A 22473-nucleotide genomic window follows, 5' to 3' on the forward strand; every position below is an offset into this window, starting at 1 on the left:
AGGAGATTAACAGCACTGTGTGGTGCCACGTAAAATGCAAGAAAACACTGTGCAATTTTTTCCAAAGAAATACGGCAAAGCCTATAATTCCTAGATGCAACATGCTAACTGTTACAACATGGGGCTGCCCCTAAGTACTTCAGCAATTACAGGCACTACTGCAAGCTATGAAGGGTGGTTTGTGGGCTCAAGTTCACTCAAAACAGATAAAACAAAACTTCAGAGCAGATTTACTTGTAATTGAAATAAAGCTTCTCAGACTAGCATGCTACTATAACAACCACCCACTGCCTGACGGCAGAGAGGCCAGCCATTAGAAGGGAGGGTTTCTTAGTCTTCTCTTTAAGAAGACTAAAGTGAGAAGAGAAAAAAAATTGAAAAGCCTGTCTCATAAATGATAAAAAGCATGATAACCAACGCTTTCTCTTCTAGAAGGTCTGCTCATAAAATGGAAAATGAATTACAGCACATGCTCAAGGCCTCACCTGGCACTGTCATTTTTGACAGACTCATTTTTATCTTAGTACCAGCAGCCTTGAAATTTTAAAGGCTTTTACAAAAATTACACTTCTCTTGGTGATATAGAAATAAATTACCTAAGTAAGGGATGAGACTCAGATGCCGTGGTACCAAACTCCCATGCCACCAGGAGATTGGCTAGGTCAACTAACATGTCAGATTGACAAATAAATTTCTCAAGTAATTTATGCAGCTTAACAGGTTAAAGATACGAAAAGCACTTGGAAATACATAATGCTAAAGCACTGCAGTCCTAAACAGCTACACGTTTCCAAAAAATAAATAATTAAAAAAAAACCCAGAAAAGGACAAACTTAAGCCCCAGACAACTGGCTATTTTCCAATTATTCTACTAGCTGAGCTACTAATCATGCTTTCAACTGCTAAATTATGCTGTTCTAATAAATTTTCAAGAAAATTGTAGCTTAGTGAGCCGTAATTTTTAGATATGAACATATAACATTATCCAATATAGGGGTTATGAAATACTTGTGACTTATGATATTAGGTAAGAAGACTGTAAATTCATTAGCTATTCCTTTGGAGCTCTTAAGTTGGTCTGGTTTTTTTCTGCATATACAGCAGCATGCCCAAATCCACCTGGCATTTCTTGTATCCCAAACGAGCTAACAAGGCTCGAGACAAATATTTGCATTAAAATAGAAACAGAGAGAATTGTTTTAAAATTAATAAGTAATTTTCAAAAGGTTTTATTCCTTTTTTTAATTTTCCCAAAGGTTTTACTGCATGCAAATTAGAACTATACCACTTAGGTATTTCAAGAATCAATGACAAATGAACAGCTATTTCTGGTTTGGATTTTGGTTAGTTGCTTGGTTTGTTTTGTGTCAATGTAAATTACAGTTATTATAAGCTGAACAACATATTCTGAGTTTTACCAATGTATCTTCAAAGTTATTCAGGAAGTAACCTTTACTTAGAATAATTTTGTGCAGGAATGGCACGTTTAGTATTTAGAATTTTAATTGATGGATAAGAGATCATCACCAGCAGGTTTTCAGGGGTAGGGAAGGGAAGCTTGCTTTATTTGGATTTTTATTTCACTTTTTACTTTATTGGGTTACTTTGGTTTTGCATCTTTCCATATTCCCAGATATGCACATGCAAAAATTTGGGTAGCTGTTGGACAAGAAAATATTATTTTTTCAGGTTTGTTTAGTCACCTGTCAGAGACAGGGCTTGTAACACTCTGTACTCTCAATTTTCACATACTTCTAAACTCAGAAAAATTAAAATCCTTTCTCAGGAATTCTCCTGTTCTTGAATAAATACATTTTAAGTGTTCATTAAGCATTTCTAGACGTAAACAAACTACTTGTTAACACCTTCAAAGGTTGTCAGTGATGTTCATCTCAGACGAGAATGTTGCACAGAAGTAACAAAATATTGTGTTGTCTTTTGAAGATTTTTTCTGAAATATATAACTTATGAATTATATTCAAGTTGTATGTACTTTTATTGAGCACATTTTATTCCGCATTGGTACAGCCTCTCCTGGAGTACTATGTGCAGTTATGGGTCCCATAATTTGAAGATGTTAGGGTCATTGAATGCATCCAGAGGAGGACAACAAAGCTAGTAAAAGGGCTGGAGGACACGTCCTATGAGGAGCGGCTGACAACTTTGGGTTTGTCTAGTTTGGAGAAAAGGAGGCTGAGGGGCAACCCCATTGCTCTCTATGGCTTCCTGAGGAGGGGAAAGGGAGAGGGAGGTGCTGATTTCTTCTCCCTGGTATCCAGTGATAGGACTCATGGGAATGGTTCAAAGCTGCTCTAGGGGAGGTATAGACTGGACATTAGGAAGCATTTCTTTACCAAGAGGGTGGTCAAATACTGGAACAGGCTTCCTAGAGATGTGGTTGCTGCCCCAAGCCTGTCAGTGTTTAAGAGGCATTTGGACAATGCCCTTAATAACATGCTCGAAATTTTGGTCAGCCCTGAACTGGTCAGGCAGTTGGACTAGATGATCATTATAGGTCCCTTCCAACAGAACTATTCTATTCTATATACAAAACCAAAAGAATTAGCACAAGTAAAATTAAATAGCATAGATTATGTTTTTGCTTGATATTGTTCATTTAATCTCTTACAAAAATGCAAGTTTGAAATTTAAATTGCCCTTTGGAACAGTAGTGACATTAGCTATGTGCAAATGGGAAACTGGTAAAATCAACCTGAGATGATGACATGAATTAGCATCTGTCACTTACAGCATCATTATAATCCTTTTAAGTTTGTCACAGTAGACAAATTGTGATTTACCTTCTTTACAGTTTTACATGCCACTCATGACCTTGCGAAAGGTAATGCATACTGATAGAAGCTAAAATCTCTTTTCAGTAAGAGAGGACAATAGAAGTTAATGTTAAATGCATGTCTGTACCTTAACTTTGATTCAAAACACTGTGTTTTAGTAAACTGGAACTAGCTTCAGTATGAAAACAAAGAAAGGTACACAGAATCATAGAACAATCCATGTCAGAAGAGACCTTGAGATATCATCCTGTCCAATCCCCTGCTCAAAGTAGAGTTAACATTTTACTTGGACCAGATTGCTCATGCAGCTTATTGTTCAAGTTGGAAATAATAAACAAACATATTTTTCATTGCTAAGCTAATAAATTCATCTAGTATATGGCGCCTTTATTTTACATGTGCTGTGGAACTCAAAATAAAAACGACAAGACAGACACAGGTCATTGTGAATTTAGAAAAAGCGCAGAGTTCCTAATTTGTGTTTGACAGAACTAAGGCCAGACAACATAAACAAAACAAAGAGCTTCACTCTAGTACACTCATTTATTTCTATGTCCCTGTTTATGAAATTCTGAACAGCTTTTGCTGAAAGTTGGGAAAGGATAGCCTGCTGTAACAAGCAAGCAATTTCGCAAATCTCTAGTCTACACACTGGGCATAGGTCACCCTCACAGTTCCTGTTGGAAGGCAAAGAAAATAGAAGGTAGAAGGTGGTGGTCCAGGTATCAAGGTTGGCACTAAGGGATTAAATGAATCATGTCATGCTGCTTTTAGTAAGCATTAATACTGGCAACAGACTTGAGTGGGCAGAAAAGCTGGGGTTAAAATTAAGCCACTTAATTGGAATTTAAATCAGGAAGTAAAACATACCTGAATTTGTGAACTTTACAGGTTTGACTTTACTGCTATTGGTTTTTATACTAGAATTGCCTTTGGCTGGAACTTAGGAACTCGTCTGACACCTTCCTCCTTCTCTACCCTCAGCCCCCATATTTCACCACAGAGGAAAATTTTCTGCCTATATTAGCACCCACTTCCACCTTTCGCTTCATCGAACATCTCACATTCCTCTCCTGGAAAAGAGACACAGAGAAGTGTTATCAATAGTTTTATTTTGGCACTTATTTTCCTAAACAGGATTGCAAAAAGTCTGAAGGTTGTTTCCAACAGATGAGGGGAAAGAAGCCTCTAAAATGTCTCTCCTCTCTGAATACTAACCGAAGTAGGCTTTTCCCTCTCCTAAATATATAGGCTGCGAGAAAATAACTGTGAGCCCAGGTAGCAAAGTTGAGCAGAAGAATAAATCACAGTGGTACCTCAAGTTAGGTATGGGCTGAAACAGCTATGTCAAAGGGAGCAGCTCTAATGCTATTGAATCCCAAGGGAGTCTACACAGACTTCCAGGAAGCATGTCGGTTACAGCAATCATATATTTGCAATGGGGACTAATACTAGTACTGTTCAGTGTACTAGAAACTAGACAAAATTCATTTAATGTGAATCACTGAGCAGATGGTAGGCTGCAGAACTGATTAAGGATAAGTGACCAACATGGAGACAAAAATCCCTGTTCTATTGCCAAGCCTCTTCATCATCCATTTTCCTGTTGAATGTCTTTTCAGACTTTGTAGCTGAAAGAATTAAATTAAATAAATGCCAAATTTCAACAGATCAAAGACAAATGAACTTTTTTTTCCCATAAATGAAATAACCACCTCAAAAATGTTATAGAATCATAGAATTGTTAAGGTTGGAAAACACCCTTAAGATCAACGAGTCCAACTACTAACCTATCACTGCCAAGTCCACCACTAACCCATATCCTCAAGCACCACGTCTACCCTTCTTTTAAATACCTCCAGGGATGGAGACTTCACCACCTCCCTGGGCAGCCTGTTCCAATGTTTGACAACCCTTTCGGTGAAGAAGTTTTTCCTAATATCCAACCTAAACTTCCCTTGGCACAGCTTGAGGCCATTTCCTCTCATCCTATCGTTTGTTACTAGGGAGAAGAGACCAACCCCTGCCTCGCTACAACCTCCTTTCAGGTAGTAGCAGAGAGCAATAAGGTCTCCCCTCAGCCTCCTCTTCTCCAGACTAAACAACCCCAGCTCCCTCAGCCTTTCCTGATAAGACCTGCTCTCCAGACCCTTCACCAGCTTCGTTGCCCTTCTCTGGACACGCTCCAGCACCTCAATGTCCTTCTTGCAGTGAGGGGCCCAAAACTGCACACAGTACTCGAGGTGCGGCCTCACCAGTGACGAGTACAGGGGCACGATCACCTCCCTGCTCCTGCTGGCCACACTCTTTCTGATACAAGCCAGGATGCCATTGGCCTTCTTGGCCACCTGGGCACACTGCTGGCTCATGTTCAGACTGCTGTCAGCCAACACCCCCAGGTCCTTTTGCTCCAGGCAGCTCTCCAGCCACTCTTCCCCAAGCCTGTAGCGTTGCATGGGGTTGTTGTGACCCAGGTACAGGACCCAGCACTTGGCCTTGTTGAATCTCTGGCCCAACGATCCAGCCTGTCCAGGTCCCTCTATAGGGCCTTCCTGCCCTCCAGCAGATTGACACTTCCACCCAGCTTGGTGTCATCTGCAAACTTACTGAGGGCGCACTCAATCCCCTCATTCAGATCATCAGTGAAGATATTGAACAGGACCGGCCCCAACACTGAGCCCTGGGGAACACCACTCGTAACTGGCCGCAAACTGTATTTGACTCCATTCACCACCACCCTCTGGGCTCGGCCGTCCAGCCAGTTTTTAACCCAGTGCAGAGTGCACTTGTCCAAGCTGTGAGCAGCCAGCTTCTCCAGGAGAATGCTGTGGGAGACAGTGGAATGTTCTGCCATCTCTGACTACTTTGTCATCAATACGTTGCCTTGTTATGTGTTTATGAAGTCCCCTGTCACTACAAGCCAACAGGACATCAGCACCATCTTTTCAGCTTATTCTGCTGTTAACAGAATGAACATGAACTCTGTTCAGTATCTGTACATATTGACATGAATATGAGAAGCAACAGTAATAAAAGGAAAAAGCATCAAGAGATGATAACACACAAACATGATGAGAGTAGACTACAATTATGGCACAGGCCAAGTATAGGTAAGCAAGTGTGTGTTGAGAAAGGATAGGCAGAGTATTTTACTGGCTGTAATGGTGCAGTATTCAGTGTTCAAAGTTGTATACAGCTCGTGTCCTTTTTGCTAATGAGACATGTTCTTCCACAACCATAGTTCAGATCCTCAAGGCACAGTCCACTGCACATGTACCTTGTGTTTGTATCCCTGGAGAAAAGTAAACAGTTCAATTCTGCTATAAGGATTTGTGCACATTTTTCATCACTTCCTTCCCAAAGTTGAAGTATGCCACTAATGTTTAATCCTATAACTGAACTTCTGTAATGAGGGGACAAAATTTAAAATTTCTTTTTAGTGGCTTACAATGTTTGTACAGAGTTATGGGATTTGGGGATTTTATTATTTTGAAGAAAATTGTCAGACCCTGTTTCCCAGAACAACTTTAAGGCTTTCCCTAGCAGACCTCATATTTCATATATGCAGCAGTTCAGAAAATGCAAAAATAACCAGAGGAGTACTAGGGTAGGGTGCTGTGTGTGCAATAGGAGAGAGGATAAAATAAAATAAAATGGAAAAGCTTTGGACTTTAATTGAGAAAACTCTTTCTTTCCCCACAGCAATTCTAATAAATTAGAACTTCTGTGTCAAAGACCTGCTAAGAAGAAACCAATAACATTGACTTTCTGCTATTATTCTTAGGTGCAAGATATGAAGATACCTGCCAGAAAAGCAAGGTAAATTAGGAAATTTTGCTGTATAACCTACTTACAGTTCTATCCCAGGGGAAGGTAATCAGTAAGTGCATGTATTTGTCTACCCAAGAAATTTTAATTGTAACTGGAAATTGTAGCAAAAAACTGCCTTTCCAGGGCCTGGAACTGACAGACAGTGGGGATATCACACTAACACCTTGAATTCCATTACAATCTAAAAATTTTCATCCAGGTAGCTTTAAATCAAACTCGGTGTTTGACATTATGTGATAACACTGAACAATTTTTAATTCTTTCTAATTATGTTGTCACTTGTTGCTCATATAGAAACTTCCATTCTAATTTTTCCACCTTTTCCAAATTCAGATACTTTTATCAGCAATGGATCTGCTGAAATTAATTATGAGCTATTTTTCTTCACTGGATCTCTACCCCATGTCCAAGGACACTTTTTGTTTGAAGACTGGACAGAGCATAAACAAGGTCAGAGTAAAAGCTTATAGCTAGGTGAAAAGTTGAGGAAGCTATTCAGATTGAGGCACAAGGACTGAAGGGCCATACAAAGGCATATCATTAGAGGACAGAAAGGAAATATGAAACTGCTTGTGGTGAACAATGAAAGCAAATGCAGAAGAGAGATGGGAAAGAGAATATGGTCACAAAAATGGGAATGAGAAATGGAAAACAAGTGAAAGGAAGTTTTAAAATTGAATCATTTTAGTCAATAAAATCGAAATCCATTTTCATCTTCAAAATGCTGTAACTATCATATGGGGTTAGTTTAGCTGGAGCTACAAGCTCACCTATACTCAGTAGGCAAAGTAAATTTGAAGAAATAAGAAAGTCCAACTCTTCTGATTTTTTTTAGAACTAGCCCTCAGTAGCTGAGTACTTCTTTTCACATGCTCAAAGAGATACTCCTAAAGTGAAAATTCAAAGCATGAGTCGTGCAATTCAGAAAGTATAGGTGACACCTCTAGTGCTGCCATAGGCTGCTACAACCACCCTGGATCAAACACTGAATATCTTTTTGTATTAAAATCATTACTTCTGATCTAAGCTACTTATAATAAAGCCTTTTTCAACCAGAGAACCCCTTACTATTGATACAAAGTTCCTATGCTATTATAACTGCTTCCTTTAGGCACAGAGTGTGATGAATACACTCGACCCAGTAACCAAGCAAGCCATAGTTTGATTCAGGCCCCAAAGGAGGTAAAGAACTAAGCTATAAATGGGACAAGAACTCCTCTAATTTCAATCTGCTCTCTGAAAACCCACAAAGGAGCAGAGTGACACACTGAACATCGATGCATATGAGCTTGGAACACTGGTCATGTGATTAACACATGAGTAATGGGTGGCTTTTCCAAGACTCATTTATCTAGGCCAAAGAAGTTTGTGGGTACAAGGAGGCTCATGCATACCTTTCCCATCGCATGCAATTTGACTGCAAGCCAACCACTTTATTCCATAAATATGGCAGCCTAAATGAGCCTTCTTTGAGCTCTGCCAGCTAAGCAGCCTGGCAGCATGGTGGTGATCTCCCCTTGAGCTGGGACCCTTCTCAAAGCTGCTCTGTAAGGCAGAGAGACCTTTTACCAGTGACAGATCTTTCGTAAGTGATCAATATCAAGCATAACCTTGTAGTAGGATAACCTTGATTTTGACTTGGTAACTTTGAATTGTGCCTTTGTAGTTTTGAATCAGTGTTCAAATGATTGTGCCATAGAGTAACAGAGTGAACCTTGCCATGGAACTTTGTTAAGTTGCACTTTTATAACATCATATTAAAACCACTCTTGCTAGTACCTTTGACAGAGGTTCTTTAAGCGATCTAAATCATCCATTTGTGACACAGAGGTGGCAATATTTCAGGAATGGATGCAATGTTTCACCAAAAAAATGACACCACCAAAATCGTTAATTAGAAGGCACGACAGATGCAGTGTGACAAATAGGGCAATAAGCAATTTTCAGGACAAAGTCCTCCTGTCCCTTTACCTCACCTCCTCGAAAGGCCTGGGACCAGCTCCCAGGACCTGCTGATTAACTCACCGTCAGAGCCAGCAGTTTTCCATAGGTGAGATGGGCTGGGATGTGGTCGCTCTTGGATCGCAGTGACTCCACGTACCAGCGCTCCGCTTCTGGCAGCCGGCTCATTCTCATATAGGCTTCTCCTACAGGGTGAAACAAATGTTAGTGAGAATGCCCAAAATTTCTCAGGGTCTCCAGAATTTATCATCTCATTTATAATTCACTGTTTATTAAATGGGCAGAGATCTTGAGAAGATCGAAGTGCTTTGAACACCTGCAATGAAAAAGCAAAATAGCCTTACAAACACTTCGGTGAGGAGACTGAATCATGGCCTTATTAGTGCTGAAAGAGCATGGCTGGGATGAAAGTCTTGTTGGGACAGAATTTCAAGAGAGAGCTCCAGCTGGTAAGTTTCAGTCAAAAGTCTCAAAATAACAGAAATGTAATCATATCTACTATAGAGCAGTTACTTCTTTTCCATCAATCTACATTGCACATCACGGAGTGGTAAGGAGAATACAGAATGTCCTTGCATTTAATCATAATACATCAGGAACCTAGATGTAGATGTGCTTCTGCCCGAGCCAATGACAGACTGAAAATGCCTACAGGAAAATCAAGATTTCACCATCTCACCAGCTGATTCATTCCAAATGAATCACCATGGAGGATCAAGAGAGGACTACATCTGACCCAAGTAGAGGATGGCTAAGGCTGTCACCAGGTGAGTCACTGCCCTCAGTTCTGCATCACATGGAAATGAATAGCTGTGAGTGCGTCAGAGAGAGAGAGAAGGACCAGTGATGTCTGTTCAAGCTTGAGGCCAGCTATCACACCCCCAAAACTCAGAGAAAAAGATACCACCTACATGCGCAAAGAAAGAAAACAGAAAGAACTCCGATCGTGGGAGTGATACTTAGGCCTTGAGTATTTATAGGGGCTAGGGAGGATTTTCTTGATGAAAGAAAATTGGGCTGGGTTCAGTTAGATTTATTTCTTTTTTGCTATCTTTGTCACCAGAGGATAGGGATCCCAGGCAAAATGTGGCACATAAGTTTGAGTTTCAGGAGTTAGGGTGCAGTGCATGTAAACTGACCAAACCACAGACAAAATGACCGTGATGCAGAGCCAGAAGTCACACTGAGCCGAGGCGAAGGGGAGCCAATGTGACTTTTGTGAGCAAATAGAGTTGTTCGGGGGGTTTTTTGTTTGTTTGTTTGTTTTCAAAAAGGGGTGCACATGCAAATCTAGCAGACCAGGATTTCTAATCCAAAGATCTACAGAGCATTTGGTACTCACGCTCTGGTCTGTATATCTGATTACATACACAGAAGTAGCTGATGTTTCAGCCCCAGAAGTACTCGAGTCATTGTATTGCTGGTTAGGGCCAAACTAAAAGAACAATTCCAAAAAAAAACCCCAAGCCAAAATTAAAAAAAAATCCAAACAGGAAATAAACTCCCAAAGAACAGAAACATCCCCCAAAACTCATGATCAAATTCAGGGATATCAATGTCAAATGCATTTTTTTCCACTGTGCCAGCAGTCACAAATAAGTGACATAACATTATACCTTGCTACGCACAAAAGAAAGTAATGAAGTTAAGTGTTGAAAGGAAGGAAGAAGCCAGAAGTCAAGCTATACGCTCCCCTCAACTCCTCTCCCTAGCTGTATGCTTTATGGCAGAATGTTTGATTATTTGATTGCATACTGTTTTTCCCACAGGCCCCTCTTCGTTTAACATACAGGAAATGAAGGATCCATATTGCCATTTTCTTTTCTTTAAGTGGGAAATTCCAGCCCAACCTGTTACAGCTTGGCAAAGTTTCAAGCAATTAACAGCAAGATCCTTTAAAGAGAAATGTAAACAACTGTAAGTGATGGAGTTGTTATCTGCTGGTAGTATATGCTAAATGCAATGCCAAATTTCAAAAAGATTAGAGGTTCTCATCTATTTTCCATGATGAATTCTGATATAAGAAGAGATTAACATCTTTGGAGTATTGGCATATTCAATTGTTAATAGGTTTTAAGAGCTCAACTACTTTACAAGATAACCTCCTAAAACTTTGAGGGTATTTCTGAGTAGCACATATAGAAATGAAGCTACAGTATGTCAGTCTAAATGTCAAACTGTAGAAAAAGGAATTTTATTCCCCTGAAGAATTTACAGGGAATTCTCTATAGCTGAACATTTTTCTTCTGAAGAGTCTGTTTTCTGCCCATAAGCCCTGTATCATCAAGAATTGCTATCTTATAAGCAATTAGAACATGTCATTACTAGAGAAGGAAGTACTGTTAGGGGGTCTGTTATTAATTGCTGCTTCTAATGATTTACAATGACACTCCCATCTAAAAAGAAATCAAAGTAAGTTAAAAACTGATAGCGGCTCTGCCATCATCATACGCAAAGACCAGAATAAAATCAAGCAACTGTTAACTGAAGTGTTAATTCAATCAAGTGATTTTATGTGTTAGACTGATGCAATTTTAATAAAAGCTATTCCAGCTTCAGACAGTTTTCCAACAAAATGACAGAGAAAACATGCATGGATTGATTTCTGTCATACAGGATGCATTTGTGTGTCTGAGATTAAAATAAGAGAAACAATATTTGTCATTTACAATCATGTATTTTTATAAACTTGCAACATGAATTATTTAGTCATTAGGGAAATAACAGAGGGTCCATTGGCAGGAAATATGCAAACCAATGATACATGTATGCAGCTTTCTAGATTTACTTTAACAATTAATTAATTTGTAAAATCTTTCAAAACTCATGTTAAAAATCTGAAAGGTCACACACACACACAATTTATTAATGAAACTTGTCCAATCTATAAAGTTCAAGAGAGTTGCGTTCTACCTCTCTATTAAAGGTAACAACAACAAAGAAAGAAATTCATGGCGGTGGAAACCTTAAGGCATAAATCGACAGTTACTTCAGTTCCCTAATCTGTATCAACATGCAGCCATGTGCAACGTTGCCTCCACAATGAGAGGTGGCAAGAAATTCAACAGCTAACTGGAGTAAAAGGAGACAAATCAGTCATTCAAAAATTTGTCAATTTTTACAGTCCAGCTAATATTTTCTGTTAATTATGCACCCATTTCTCAGCCTGTTCCAAAAGGAGGAGGAGTTTAATTCATTCTAACTCTCATTTACTAATGTAGTACAAGAAAATACATTAATATGCAACTAAAACACTATTTAAAGGAGCGTATACATAGTTCATTAACACCTCTATTAATACTTTATGACAAAGGAATGAGTAATGGGTTATTTAAACTAGACTTACACCACTCTAAATAAAATCCTGGTACTCAAGTGGATTTTCTTTGCCATAGAAGTAGATCAGTTGCAAGACTACCATTCTCCAAAGCAATATTGCCCCATATTTCCCCAGAATCCTTGGGACTGAAAAATAATCTTTCAAAATAAACAAAAAACAGCCCCCCTCCCCCACCAACAAACTGAAACAAAAACACCCCTACTAAAATGATCCTAGGTCAAAATTAATAAGAATTATTAAAAAACAATTACAATCATATTAAACATTAAATATTTATATTAATGAATAATACTCATAAAGGATCAGCTTGCTAGCAGCTATTTCCCCTGAAAGGCTAACTTTGTACTCGATAATGAAGTGGAATGTGATCTTAATACAAATCCTTTAAAAAAATGAAGTTAAGATTTTCTGATACATATCACATGTTGTTAAAAAGCAAAATTAGGTACCATTTACATTAATGTATGTTACATATTTCTAGATCAACCTCTTATCTGCTGATTTTGTGTTGGTTCTCAGATGCATATTGTCATATCAAGCAAAGGCTGTCTCCTTGCAGGGAGCATGTAGACTTATCGATGAGTAAGTGCAATGGAACTATGGATGTAATAGCACTGTGCCTCTATAGGTGCCATTGTACACATACTTTCAGATTAAGAACATATGTCCCACCTGTGGTCCTCCTCTTAGGACCCTAAAAGATATTGCTGAAAAGACAACTGGAAAATTATCTCTGTGAAGGAGACAACGCAGGGCAAAGCTGCCTTGTGTCATCCTTGTATATGTTAATTATCTGCCGGCCAAATTACTGGATGGTAAAAATGTAATATAGAAAATATAGAATTTGGCACTGACAAGAGCAGATGTCAAAACAGAAAGGAAGATGGAGATGCAATTTGAAAAGAAAATCTCTAAGATATAAATTCAGTCAAGATTTAAATTTAATTTTTCTGTCATTTCTTTGAATTGAGAACATAAACAGTTTGCCCTAGAAAATGATGGAGAGGTCTGCATCCCTGTGTACCACAAGGGGTTTCTGTCTTTCATAATGCAACCGTGCAGCCTCCTTGTACAAATCAAGGCTGCAGATGCGCTTACCGTAAATGCACTTCCCTAGATATATAACTTCCTTCTTTTTTCCCTTAGGTACCAGTGCATAGAATAACATAATAAATCTAGAAGCATAGTTTGATGTTATACTATACTGATGTTTAAGATACACTGCAAAAGATTAACAGTCTTGGTGATAAATATGCAGTGCATGCACATCTCTGAAACAGCTGAAGCATGTGAACTTAATGAGCATTGAGTTCTGTATAGACTAAGCATATTCTGTTTGTTTTTTTTCCTTTTACAGAATAATCTGTACTGTATTTTAAGAGGGAGTCAATCCACATTTACTTTGGTTGAGTGGATTCTTATAGGCCTCAATTAGCCAAAGCAAAGGCTTTGATCTGATTTAATTAGATCACTAAGCTACTTTTGAAGGCAAATACCTAAAGTAGAAAACAGATAGAAGTGAAGGGCAAAATAAAATCAGTTACAGCATGGAACAGCATAGACTTTGCACAGCTGTCTCCTGTTGTACAAAGACTTCCAGTGAAAGAAGCATATTGACACAAATAGAAGCACTGAGCTCACCTGAGACAGATAATGTCATTTTCCAACAGATGTGCAACCAGTAGTAAATCATAAGGGTACAAACTAAGAATTCATAACTGAACAAGTGATTGTACTATTTTCTTGCCTTTTACTTTCTTTACACACATTTTAAAGATTTATTTTTTTCGGTAGACATTATGCCAGTATAGGTTTCTTTAAAACATTCTCAATAGAAGCACTTCCATTAGAATCATGCCTAACTGGGATCCCTGTAGTCCAATTTCAGTCCATATTTTTGGTCTACAAGTGTTACGATTATATTTATTTTCATACAAAACCCCATATGTTTAAAATACAAATGCATTTGAGGCTCAGACTCTTAGCTTTTTCAGAATATTTTCTAAGAAAACTCAAGCACTTCACATGAAATTATAGATCAATAGTTCAAACTAAGAAAACCTGAGAACCTGGAAAAAAACACCCTGGTCTCAAGCACTGCGTCTGCCAACCCCTCAGCAATCCACTGCTGTAACCTTCATACCCAGCTTGAATCCCTCAAACAAAACAAAGTGAAAAAACAGGAGACATTGCAATCAGCCCAGAGATTTATACTCAGCTTTGGACAGCAGATATAAACTACCATAGTCTGCAAAGTCTCAGAGGGGGAAGAGTTAAAGTAGCAGGATGGGAGCAGGGAGGGGGAGAGGAGGAAGCACAGCCTATTACTCCCATCACTATTGGAGTGCACTCTGTTCTTATTTCCCTAGAATATACAATAAGATATACATATGAAAGAAAAAAAATCCTTTTTTTCAACAAAGCTAGTTTTAAAAGAAAAAAGTTTTTAATGTACTTTTAGTACGAAATTACCCGTAAAGCTTCATGAGATGCATTGGAAGCACACTGATGACTGGAGCTCAGACAAGTGCAGGTAACATGCTCCGCATAAGTTATGATGTGAGGTATGTATTTCACAGCTTAATCATCTTTGGCTTTTAAAAAGTAAGTCTTGCACAGCATGAACTGTAAAACTATACCAGAAAAAGTGTTTTTTTGGAGTTCTAAACAATATTTAAAAGTGATTCAATAAAAAAGCATTTAATGGGAGCAAGGGGCAAATGGGATAGGAGCCTTAACAATATTAACAGGTTTGTACAAACAGCCACATCCACCCAAAAGCATAATCAAATAAAGCGATAGTTATGTTATAATCATCAACACAGAAAGTCTCTCTGCATGCTAAGCCTTTGTACTTACAATGCAAACCTCTGCACCAGATGTAAAATCTGGCTCCCCTTTCCTGTTCTGTACCTGGCTGCCACTCGCAGATGATTTGTTTTCTGTCCATGTGCAATGTAGCAGATTAGCAAGGAGAAATCTAAACTCCAATCTGTGCATCATTAACCGTATTCACTCCTGCAATGCTACCTTCTTTTGTAACTTGCATTTCTCATATAAAATGCTTGTAAGACCATGCGTTAAATGCATTTGAAAAACCCATTCAGATTTGACAGGAACTGAATGTCACCAGAATAATGACAAGAATCTAACATTTAGATATTAGTTGGCAAGGGCAGATGAAGTGAGATCAAGACTTTATAAAGACTACTGTCTTTATGACAGTAACTTGCCAATGTAAACCTGGACAATGCCACCCCAACATCTTCCTCGTTACTGTTCAGTATTAAAATAAAGCCTCCATGGTCCACCTCACACCACTTAACTGGCAGGAGTATGAATTACTGTAGCAGGTGGGCCAGTGTGGTTTTAAAAGCAATGTAATACAATCAACTGTACAATATCAGATTTCAAGGAACGCAAAAGACATCTAGAGCAGAGGCTGATCCTTAAGCAATCCTAATATTGGCATTAAAGTGTTCAAGGTCCCAGAGGGACCATTTTATCTTTTGACCCCAGGTTTTAATTGAAACTTTAAACAAAATATATTACCTATTTAATGCAGCTGAGCTGGACTCTGGCCTTTGTAGTGCATGTTGCCATGCCAAGCAAATTACTCTGTGTAACCTTAGCATGTACTTTTTAATTTACATCAAAGAAATGGGACACAGAGAAAATAAATATCAAGCCAACCCTATACAGCTTGTTGAGTAATTATTTTGATTCTAGTTTTAGAGTTTTAATTTTTAGCTGTTTTGGGTTCTTTTAAGAAAAAAAAAAAAAAAAAAAAGAGTTTTACTTCTTGGTACAACGCCAGAGAAACATATGGTTTCCTTAGCTGAGCTGTTGCACACCTGGCAAAATAAATCACAGCAACAGGAGACCAAAATCTACCCTGCAACTTTTCATATGCACAAAGTTAGAACATCTGATGCTGGTCTTCTGGTCCTGCCTTTTGTACCATGAATTAAATGCAAAGTCAAACGGATGGTTTGCTTCCTCAGGCCCAATACTTCTTTTTCCTTTAAGAAGCAAGTAAGTTAGAGTTTTAAAGGACGAGAGTCAGCCGGGCAGGCGGGCACACCAGAGGAATGAGTCACTGGGCCTGTCAGAGCAAAAGGCCAATAGAAGCAAGGGCAGGAAAAGAAGGGTAACACAAACAGGGAAAGCAGGTGGTGTAAAGGCTTAACACTGCTGGAGTGTTAATGCTACCGCCCTCCGAGTGCTGGAGTTGAAACCCTAATTCATTTTAAACAGTTTGTCTCCTGTTTATTCTCTTTCGAGTATGTCATGTACATCAACCAGGGAAAAAAGCCTCAGAAAAAATCTTCAATGAAATGATTGAATAATTATTTAAAATTATAGGAAGCACTGTTTTCTTACATCACACACCAATATCTAATACTGAACCAAGCAGAGTAATTGTCAGGGACTTAGAATACATCAATCACAATGACAACTGCAGCACATAATCCTCAAATTGTATTCTTGGATTTTATTATAGGCTACGAAGACTTTTTCCACATGTAGTGGGACAGGGAAAGACCCCTCCTTCCCCAGTAGATGGGGAGCACTCCCCAGTTGCTCCCCCGTTCTCCCCAGCAATGAGCACACGGTGAGTGGGCACAGCTCCATCAGGTTCATGCAGTTCTAAGCACACAAGACAGGACTGGCCTATTTCATTTCCTCTAGTCTCCCTTTTAAAGACAAGAAGTAGGCAGACAAGTTTATGTAATGCTGTTTATCAAAGAAAGTGTTATAGTGAATGTGTTTATAATTTTATCTTGAACATCAAAACAGAAATAAACAATTCGGTCGGCCTTCTGGTGCCCAGTGACACAGTATGAGCTGCAGAGCGGATGCACTCCTCATAATGGATGCGGTTGCATTGTTCTCCTGTCACAACGATGCAAATTGATGACTGAATAGATGTTTAGGATTTATCTCACCAAACTTGGGCTCGCAAGTCTAAGCTAGTCATCTCAGCTCCTTTTACAGGAGAAGTATGCTTGCAGGGGATTATCTGTATAATCTAAAATAGACATCTCAGTCATATCGGCTTAATTACTCCCCAGAGGTATCTTTTCCTTTCCACACTATAAAGTGAGCATAGCTACTGAGCTCTGTCTTGTCATGTAACCTTTACAGGTAGGAGAGACTAACCTAATTCAATGTGTCTAACTGCTATCATATATGCACATGGACAGATGCATCCAGGACAGGTTTAAACAAAACAGCCTGAGTCCTGCTGCTAGTAATGCTGTGCTGTGTTGTTCAGTTTAAGTCACCACCTTACTCTGTACATAGCCTTTTGAATTGCCTTTGCAGCACAGCCAACAAGCCACACCACAGCAACTAGCGTGAAGCAAATTCTGATTTCCCTGTAACAGCTGCCATCAGAACAGCAACCAAAATACAAATAGATGCTACGTTCAGAGTAAGTTATACCTTACAGAGCTCCACAGTACCCTGTTGGTCTTTGCAATAGGCTGAAAGGGGCTAAGATAAGCTCAGCTGACCCTAACTTGTTACGCTGCTAGGACATCCGTGAAGTGCTGGCTGTCTAAAGAAAACAGAAGCCAGAGCATGGACTAAGCAGTGGAGGGAGGAAGTGTAGCAGCAGCCAAGCCCAGGCAAAAGACTGGGATGGTCTTTGTGTTCACTATTGCTCTGTGTGTTAATAAATGCAAATCCCAGGAACAGAGTGAACTTGGATGTCATGGACTGTACTTATAAAGGAAGCTGAGAAAGGCCTCCTGAACCTAAAAAAAGTAACCAATGGGAAAAGAAGTAAAAAATTAAAGAATCTTATAGGTCATAGTAGTTCTAAACGGAGCGCCTATTCATGGGAAAAAGACAAAGGGTGGCACAGGCCTGTTTTGTAATGGAACAGCCATCATGCTAGAAACAGCATTGGTTTACTTTTTACAATTTCTGTACTTCTGAGGAGCACTTTTATCAGAATTATGAAATGTATCTCTGCACTAAAGAGGGCAGTTAAACTTCGTAGGGTTTCCTGGAGCACTGCAGTACTGCAGCAGTCACTGTAGGACATTGAGAGTAAGCAGAGATTTAATTCACAGAGTGGTGACTGTTGATAACCCCATGAAATTTATCAGCAAATGCTGACAGATAAAACTGATAAAACAGTAGCTCAGCTAAGACTCTCGATGAACAAAAGTACATGCAATAATCAACTTGTACATTTTAGGGTTTTTAGCTATTTGCATTAATTTGATAAAGCTCAGCGTTCAGGCAGAAATAACTCCATTGAACTGTATGAACTGCTAAGGAAATGTTTATACTATTATCGACATAATATACCTTGTCACCGTGCAAGAGAAATACTTCATTTAGCATTTACAGAGACTTGCAAACACATAGCATCAGATACAACTACAACTTTAGAAGTTTTTTTTCCTATGCCCAAGTACTTGTACAGAGCTAATAAAATATGCCTTTCCTAAATAGATAGAGTGGTGCCTCCTTTCAACAACTGTGTGAAACGCACTGATATGAACCAATACATTTCCTTGTATTTTAGGCACTGGGAGGCAGAGGAGAAGCCACAAAACCCCACGTTTCCTGTTGATCCTAATTGTTTCTACATATAATTTTAATTGCTCTACTTTCAACTACTTTAAAGGCATCTCACATCCTTTTCTGTCCCAGATAGGAGTTCACAGTCTACTGAGGCTGGTTAGCAGAAACACATGCCCTTTCAGACAGAATTCCACTTAAAAGCATCTCTGAATGAATGAATGAATCAATCCATGAATAACCTGCCCTCTTGTTTACAGATCTGGATACTATAAATAATAATTCATATTATCTTCTTTCTCTTATCTTTTTAATGTATACTGTATAAAGATGTGATAAAGAATATGAGGAGCTGAAGTTAAAGTTTAAAAAACCCCAAACACCTCAGCTAAATTAGCACTTCTTGCAGTATTCAAGGGACTCTGCAAAAGTTTTGAAGGACAGATAGGCTGGTCCTGGAAGATGAATTCTCTCATTGTAGATGTCTACCTAACAGTACATCACCTGGAAAATAAGTTTTTTGCAAAACCTGCAACAAAAATATCCCACAGCCTCTGTGGCCCCATTTGGACATCGTGTTGGTTTACAAGAAAATTTAACATTCAACACCCACACTAGATTTTACATTATAATCAATCTCACTCCATTTTCTGTTAAGTAAATACAATTTCTTCTTAGTTTCAAAGATTACTAAATGGGAAATTAAAAAAACCTACATGAATTGCACATGAGGTCTCCAAGACACTGGATGAGAGATTCTGGAGACAAGAAAACCACTAATCCATGCATTCTAAATGTAAAAGTGCTGCATGGACACTCTTAAAGATATCCAGTGTCTAACAGTCTCATAATTTATTGTGCCTTATCCAGCATTGCAGTTGCTGGCATTTAAGCTCTGAACCTGGTTTGGCTCTCATCTGCTGAAGGCAATTATTTTTGTTTTTATTAGCTAATTCATTTGGGCATCAGCTGACTGGCTAAGCTCTTTTGTTTCACCCTGCCTGACTCCTCAAGTATCTTTCTGAAACATTAACCATGAACTCACCCATCATGTTGTATAAACTCTGTGGTGCAAACTGTCTTGGCATTTTCTGTATTGCTTCTTTGTAAACCGTAAGAGCATCCTGAAAAGAGACACACGAGTGGGACAAATCATTAATAAAGCACCAATTTCAAAAGCACTCTTTCACATATAAAATAAATCCAAGCTATCTTCCCCAGATGAAAGGTGCAGAGAGAAAGAGAACACATCAACATCATAAATATCGCAAAAAGTTCACACTTCTCATTTACAAAAGTTTTACCAAATTCAGTGAAGCTTATTGACGAGAGGTCAAATAGGTCAAATTAGTTTCAATATTGCAATTTCCAATTAGTTCCAGTCTCCCAGGTGGAAATAAAAGGAATGTTTTTTAAACCCCTCAATGACTCGTGAGTTTATAAACATATATAAAAGTCTATAAGCTGTCAGAGAACATCAAACTGCAGACAAAGGACTTTCTGATGACTAGACTACAGTGAGTGACCTAAAAATAAAGAAATCATTTTCTACTGCCAAGTAATAACAAAACATAATCTTCACAATTGAAGTCTGCTCCACAGAAAGAATGAGATGGACTATAGCGTCAAGAATGCCCAAATTGGATTCCCTTCACAAATGTGCTGTGTCTTGAATTACCTGATCACACATTTATGATTCATTCAGCACTTTGGATGCTTACTGGTTAGTCTGTTAGCTTTGCATCATTTTCTACATCATCCCATCAAATAGTTGCAGCTGGTGAAGGCTGAAATATGCTTGAAAAAAATCTAAGTGTATGATCAGTCAAGCTTGGGTCAGACTGCAATGACCACCAGGCAGAAATCTGATGGTTTTTATTCTTAAAATCCCTTGCACTCAGACTGTACACTCTATCAGCTGTGCAGACAACATTCTGCTTTTCTCTTATCTTTATGGATGTATTAGCTGTCTGTGTCTGTGTTTTAACCAGTTAGTAACTGCCACCTGACAGAGCTGGATTCAGCAGACAGATGACAGAGAACCCAGAGCTTGTGCATGCCTAATCTTAAACAGCTGAGGTAACTGTCACGGTCAGGAAGAGTTATATGGATCAAAACCACATGTAACTCCTGTTCTGAAGTATGCCTGGCAAAGCAAAGAGAGGATTACTTTCCTTCAAATACTGCTAAAGGTCAAAACTCAAGTGAATGTCCAGTTTTAGTAATTTCACCAGGGAAATGAAGAGGAATTACAACAGTCACATTTGCACACGTAAATGAGATGGGATGGGTTGGGTGCAGCGTATGGTTACATTAAAAATATCCAACCCACTTCAGCACTTAGGTCAAGTTATCTGAAAATAGAACATAATGGGATGTTTTTAGTCACTGAAGTTTTGAATTGTTCCAACTAGGGTTTCTTGTTTTTGGAGACTCAAAAGCAACCATAATTGGACTTACTCTACTTTGAATTAAGACAGTACACTTTAGGTTGGCTGGTCTGTAATCAGGCTATACCCTGCGCATACCAGCCATGGTGACAAAGCCAAAAAGAATGAATCAACACATATCAGATGTAACCATCGCTAATGTTGACTCTGACATCAGAACATCACACTGCTAATTAACATCGTCACAATTACGGGTGTAGATTATAAATATTCTCTGTAGAGAACGCTAATCTCAACTTGGTGAAATGAAATCAATTTGTGCCTGTGATATATTTTCAATGTCTGGATGGAAGCAATAGGTATGATTTATGTGTGGAGGTTTTATCATGGTATTGTAGGCAAATCTGGAGTCTTACCTCATAGTGTCCTTGCTCATGAAAAAGTTTTCCTAAGTTATAAAGACAGCTAGTAACAGAGCTTTTATGAGCATGAGGGTCTTTCAAATTTTCATCAGGGATCTCTGAACACTTCAGAAAAGTCCTCCTGGCTTCCTCTGTCTTCCCTTGGTTCATCAGGATGATACCAGTATTTAAATAGGCAGCTGTGAAGAGGGAAAAAGATGTTATCTTTTAATGGGGTTCTATTATGTTTTATCTAATCTTTGTTTTACTTCAAAGTAATATCTGAAAGGGATCCCATGGTAATCTAATTTGGCTTTTATATAATATAGATCAATCACTTGTGTAAAAAGGAACACATAAGAGGTAAGAGTTCAGAGACAAGGAAAGGAGAAAGTGGCTATAAAGGCTGAGGGAGGAGGGAAGGGAACACTGGTTAGGCTGGGTGCTCCATTTTGTTCCTCTTATTAGCACTGTATCAAGCATATAGCATCATTGTTTGAAACATTACAAAAATATATACATATATGCATATATGTGTATACATACATATATGGATTTAATACTTAAGCTACAATAAAGTCAGCAATCTTAAAAAGCACCCACTTAATTTTGGAACCAATCACTGGCAACATCCTATGAACTATTCCCCAGTTCCCCCAGGCAAGAAAGGAAAAATGAAAGGACTTCAAAAATATTTGTATTATTCACACCACATACCATAAAAATCAGGGACTGGCTGTAAGAAACAGAAAACAGAAGCCTGAAAATTTGGGCAGTGGCATCTATGGCTCAACAGCCCAGAAAGAAGCATTTTAGGTTCTAGCAGTGCTGCCCAGTGTTAACTCATTTTCTACTTCTTCCTTGCTCCACATTAAATGTGCTGATTAATAAACACTTGCTTTCAACTGAAAAGTGCACAATTTCACCCTTTGCTCTCCAAATGAAAAACTTCTGAAAAAAAAGGGAAGTCTTATTAGAGAGTTGTAAGATTTCCTTAAAAAACAATAGTCAATATTATGCAAGCTTGTATAGTTGAAATACTTACAAGCTAGTGTGGGTCTGCTACCAATTGCCAGTTTATAGTAATGCAATGCCTCTGAAAACCTGCTGTTTTCCTGAAGTAGTAATCCTCTGCATAAGGACAAAAAAAAAAAAAGGAAAAAGAAAAGAGAGAGGAAGGTTACTGCAAAGAGTAACTGCAAAGTAAATATTGA

General features: G+C 38.6%; 1 protein-coding gene across 2 annotated transcripts in view; it reads right to left on the bottom strand.

Moving 5' to 3' along the window:
* The window catches only part of TMTC2 (transmembrane O-mannosyltransferase targeting cadherins 2), a 267338-nt gene that overhangs the window by 55078 nt on the left and 189787 nt on the right, over window positions 1-22473 (bottom strand). For both annotated transcript variants that reach the window (XM_075080710.1, XM_075080711.1), the window contains 4 exons: window positions 22305-22390; window positions 21275-21459; window positions 19514-19592; window positions 8652-8773 (listed from right to left, as the gene is read on the bottom strand). In XM_075080710.1, coding sequence (XP_074936811.1) covers window positions 8652-8773; window positions 19514-19592; window positions 21275-21459; window positions 22305-22390 — 472 coding nt within the window. The remainder of the gene's footprint in view (window positions 1-8651; window positions 8774-19513; window positions 19593-21274; window positions 21460-22304; window positions 22391-22473) is intronic.

The sequence above is a fragment of the Phalacrocorax aristotelis genome, chromosome 1 (assembly GCF_949628215.1).
Source record: "Phalacrocorax aristotelis chromosome 1, bGulAri2.1, whole genome shotgun sequence".
Lineage (NCBI taxonomy): Eukaryota > Metazoa > Chordata > Aves > Suliformes > Phalacrocoracidae > Phalacrocorax > Phalacrocorax aristotelis.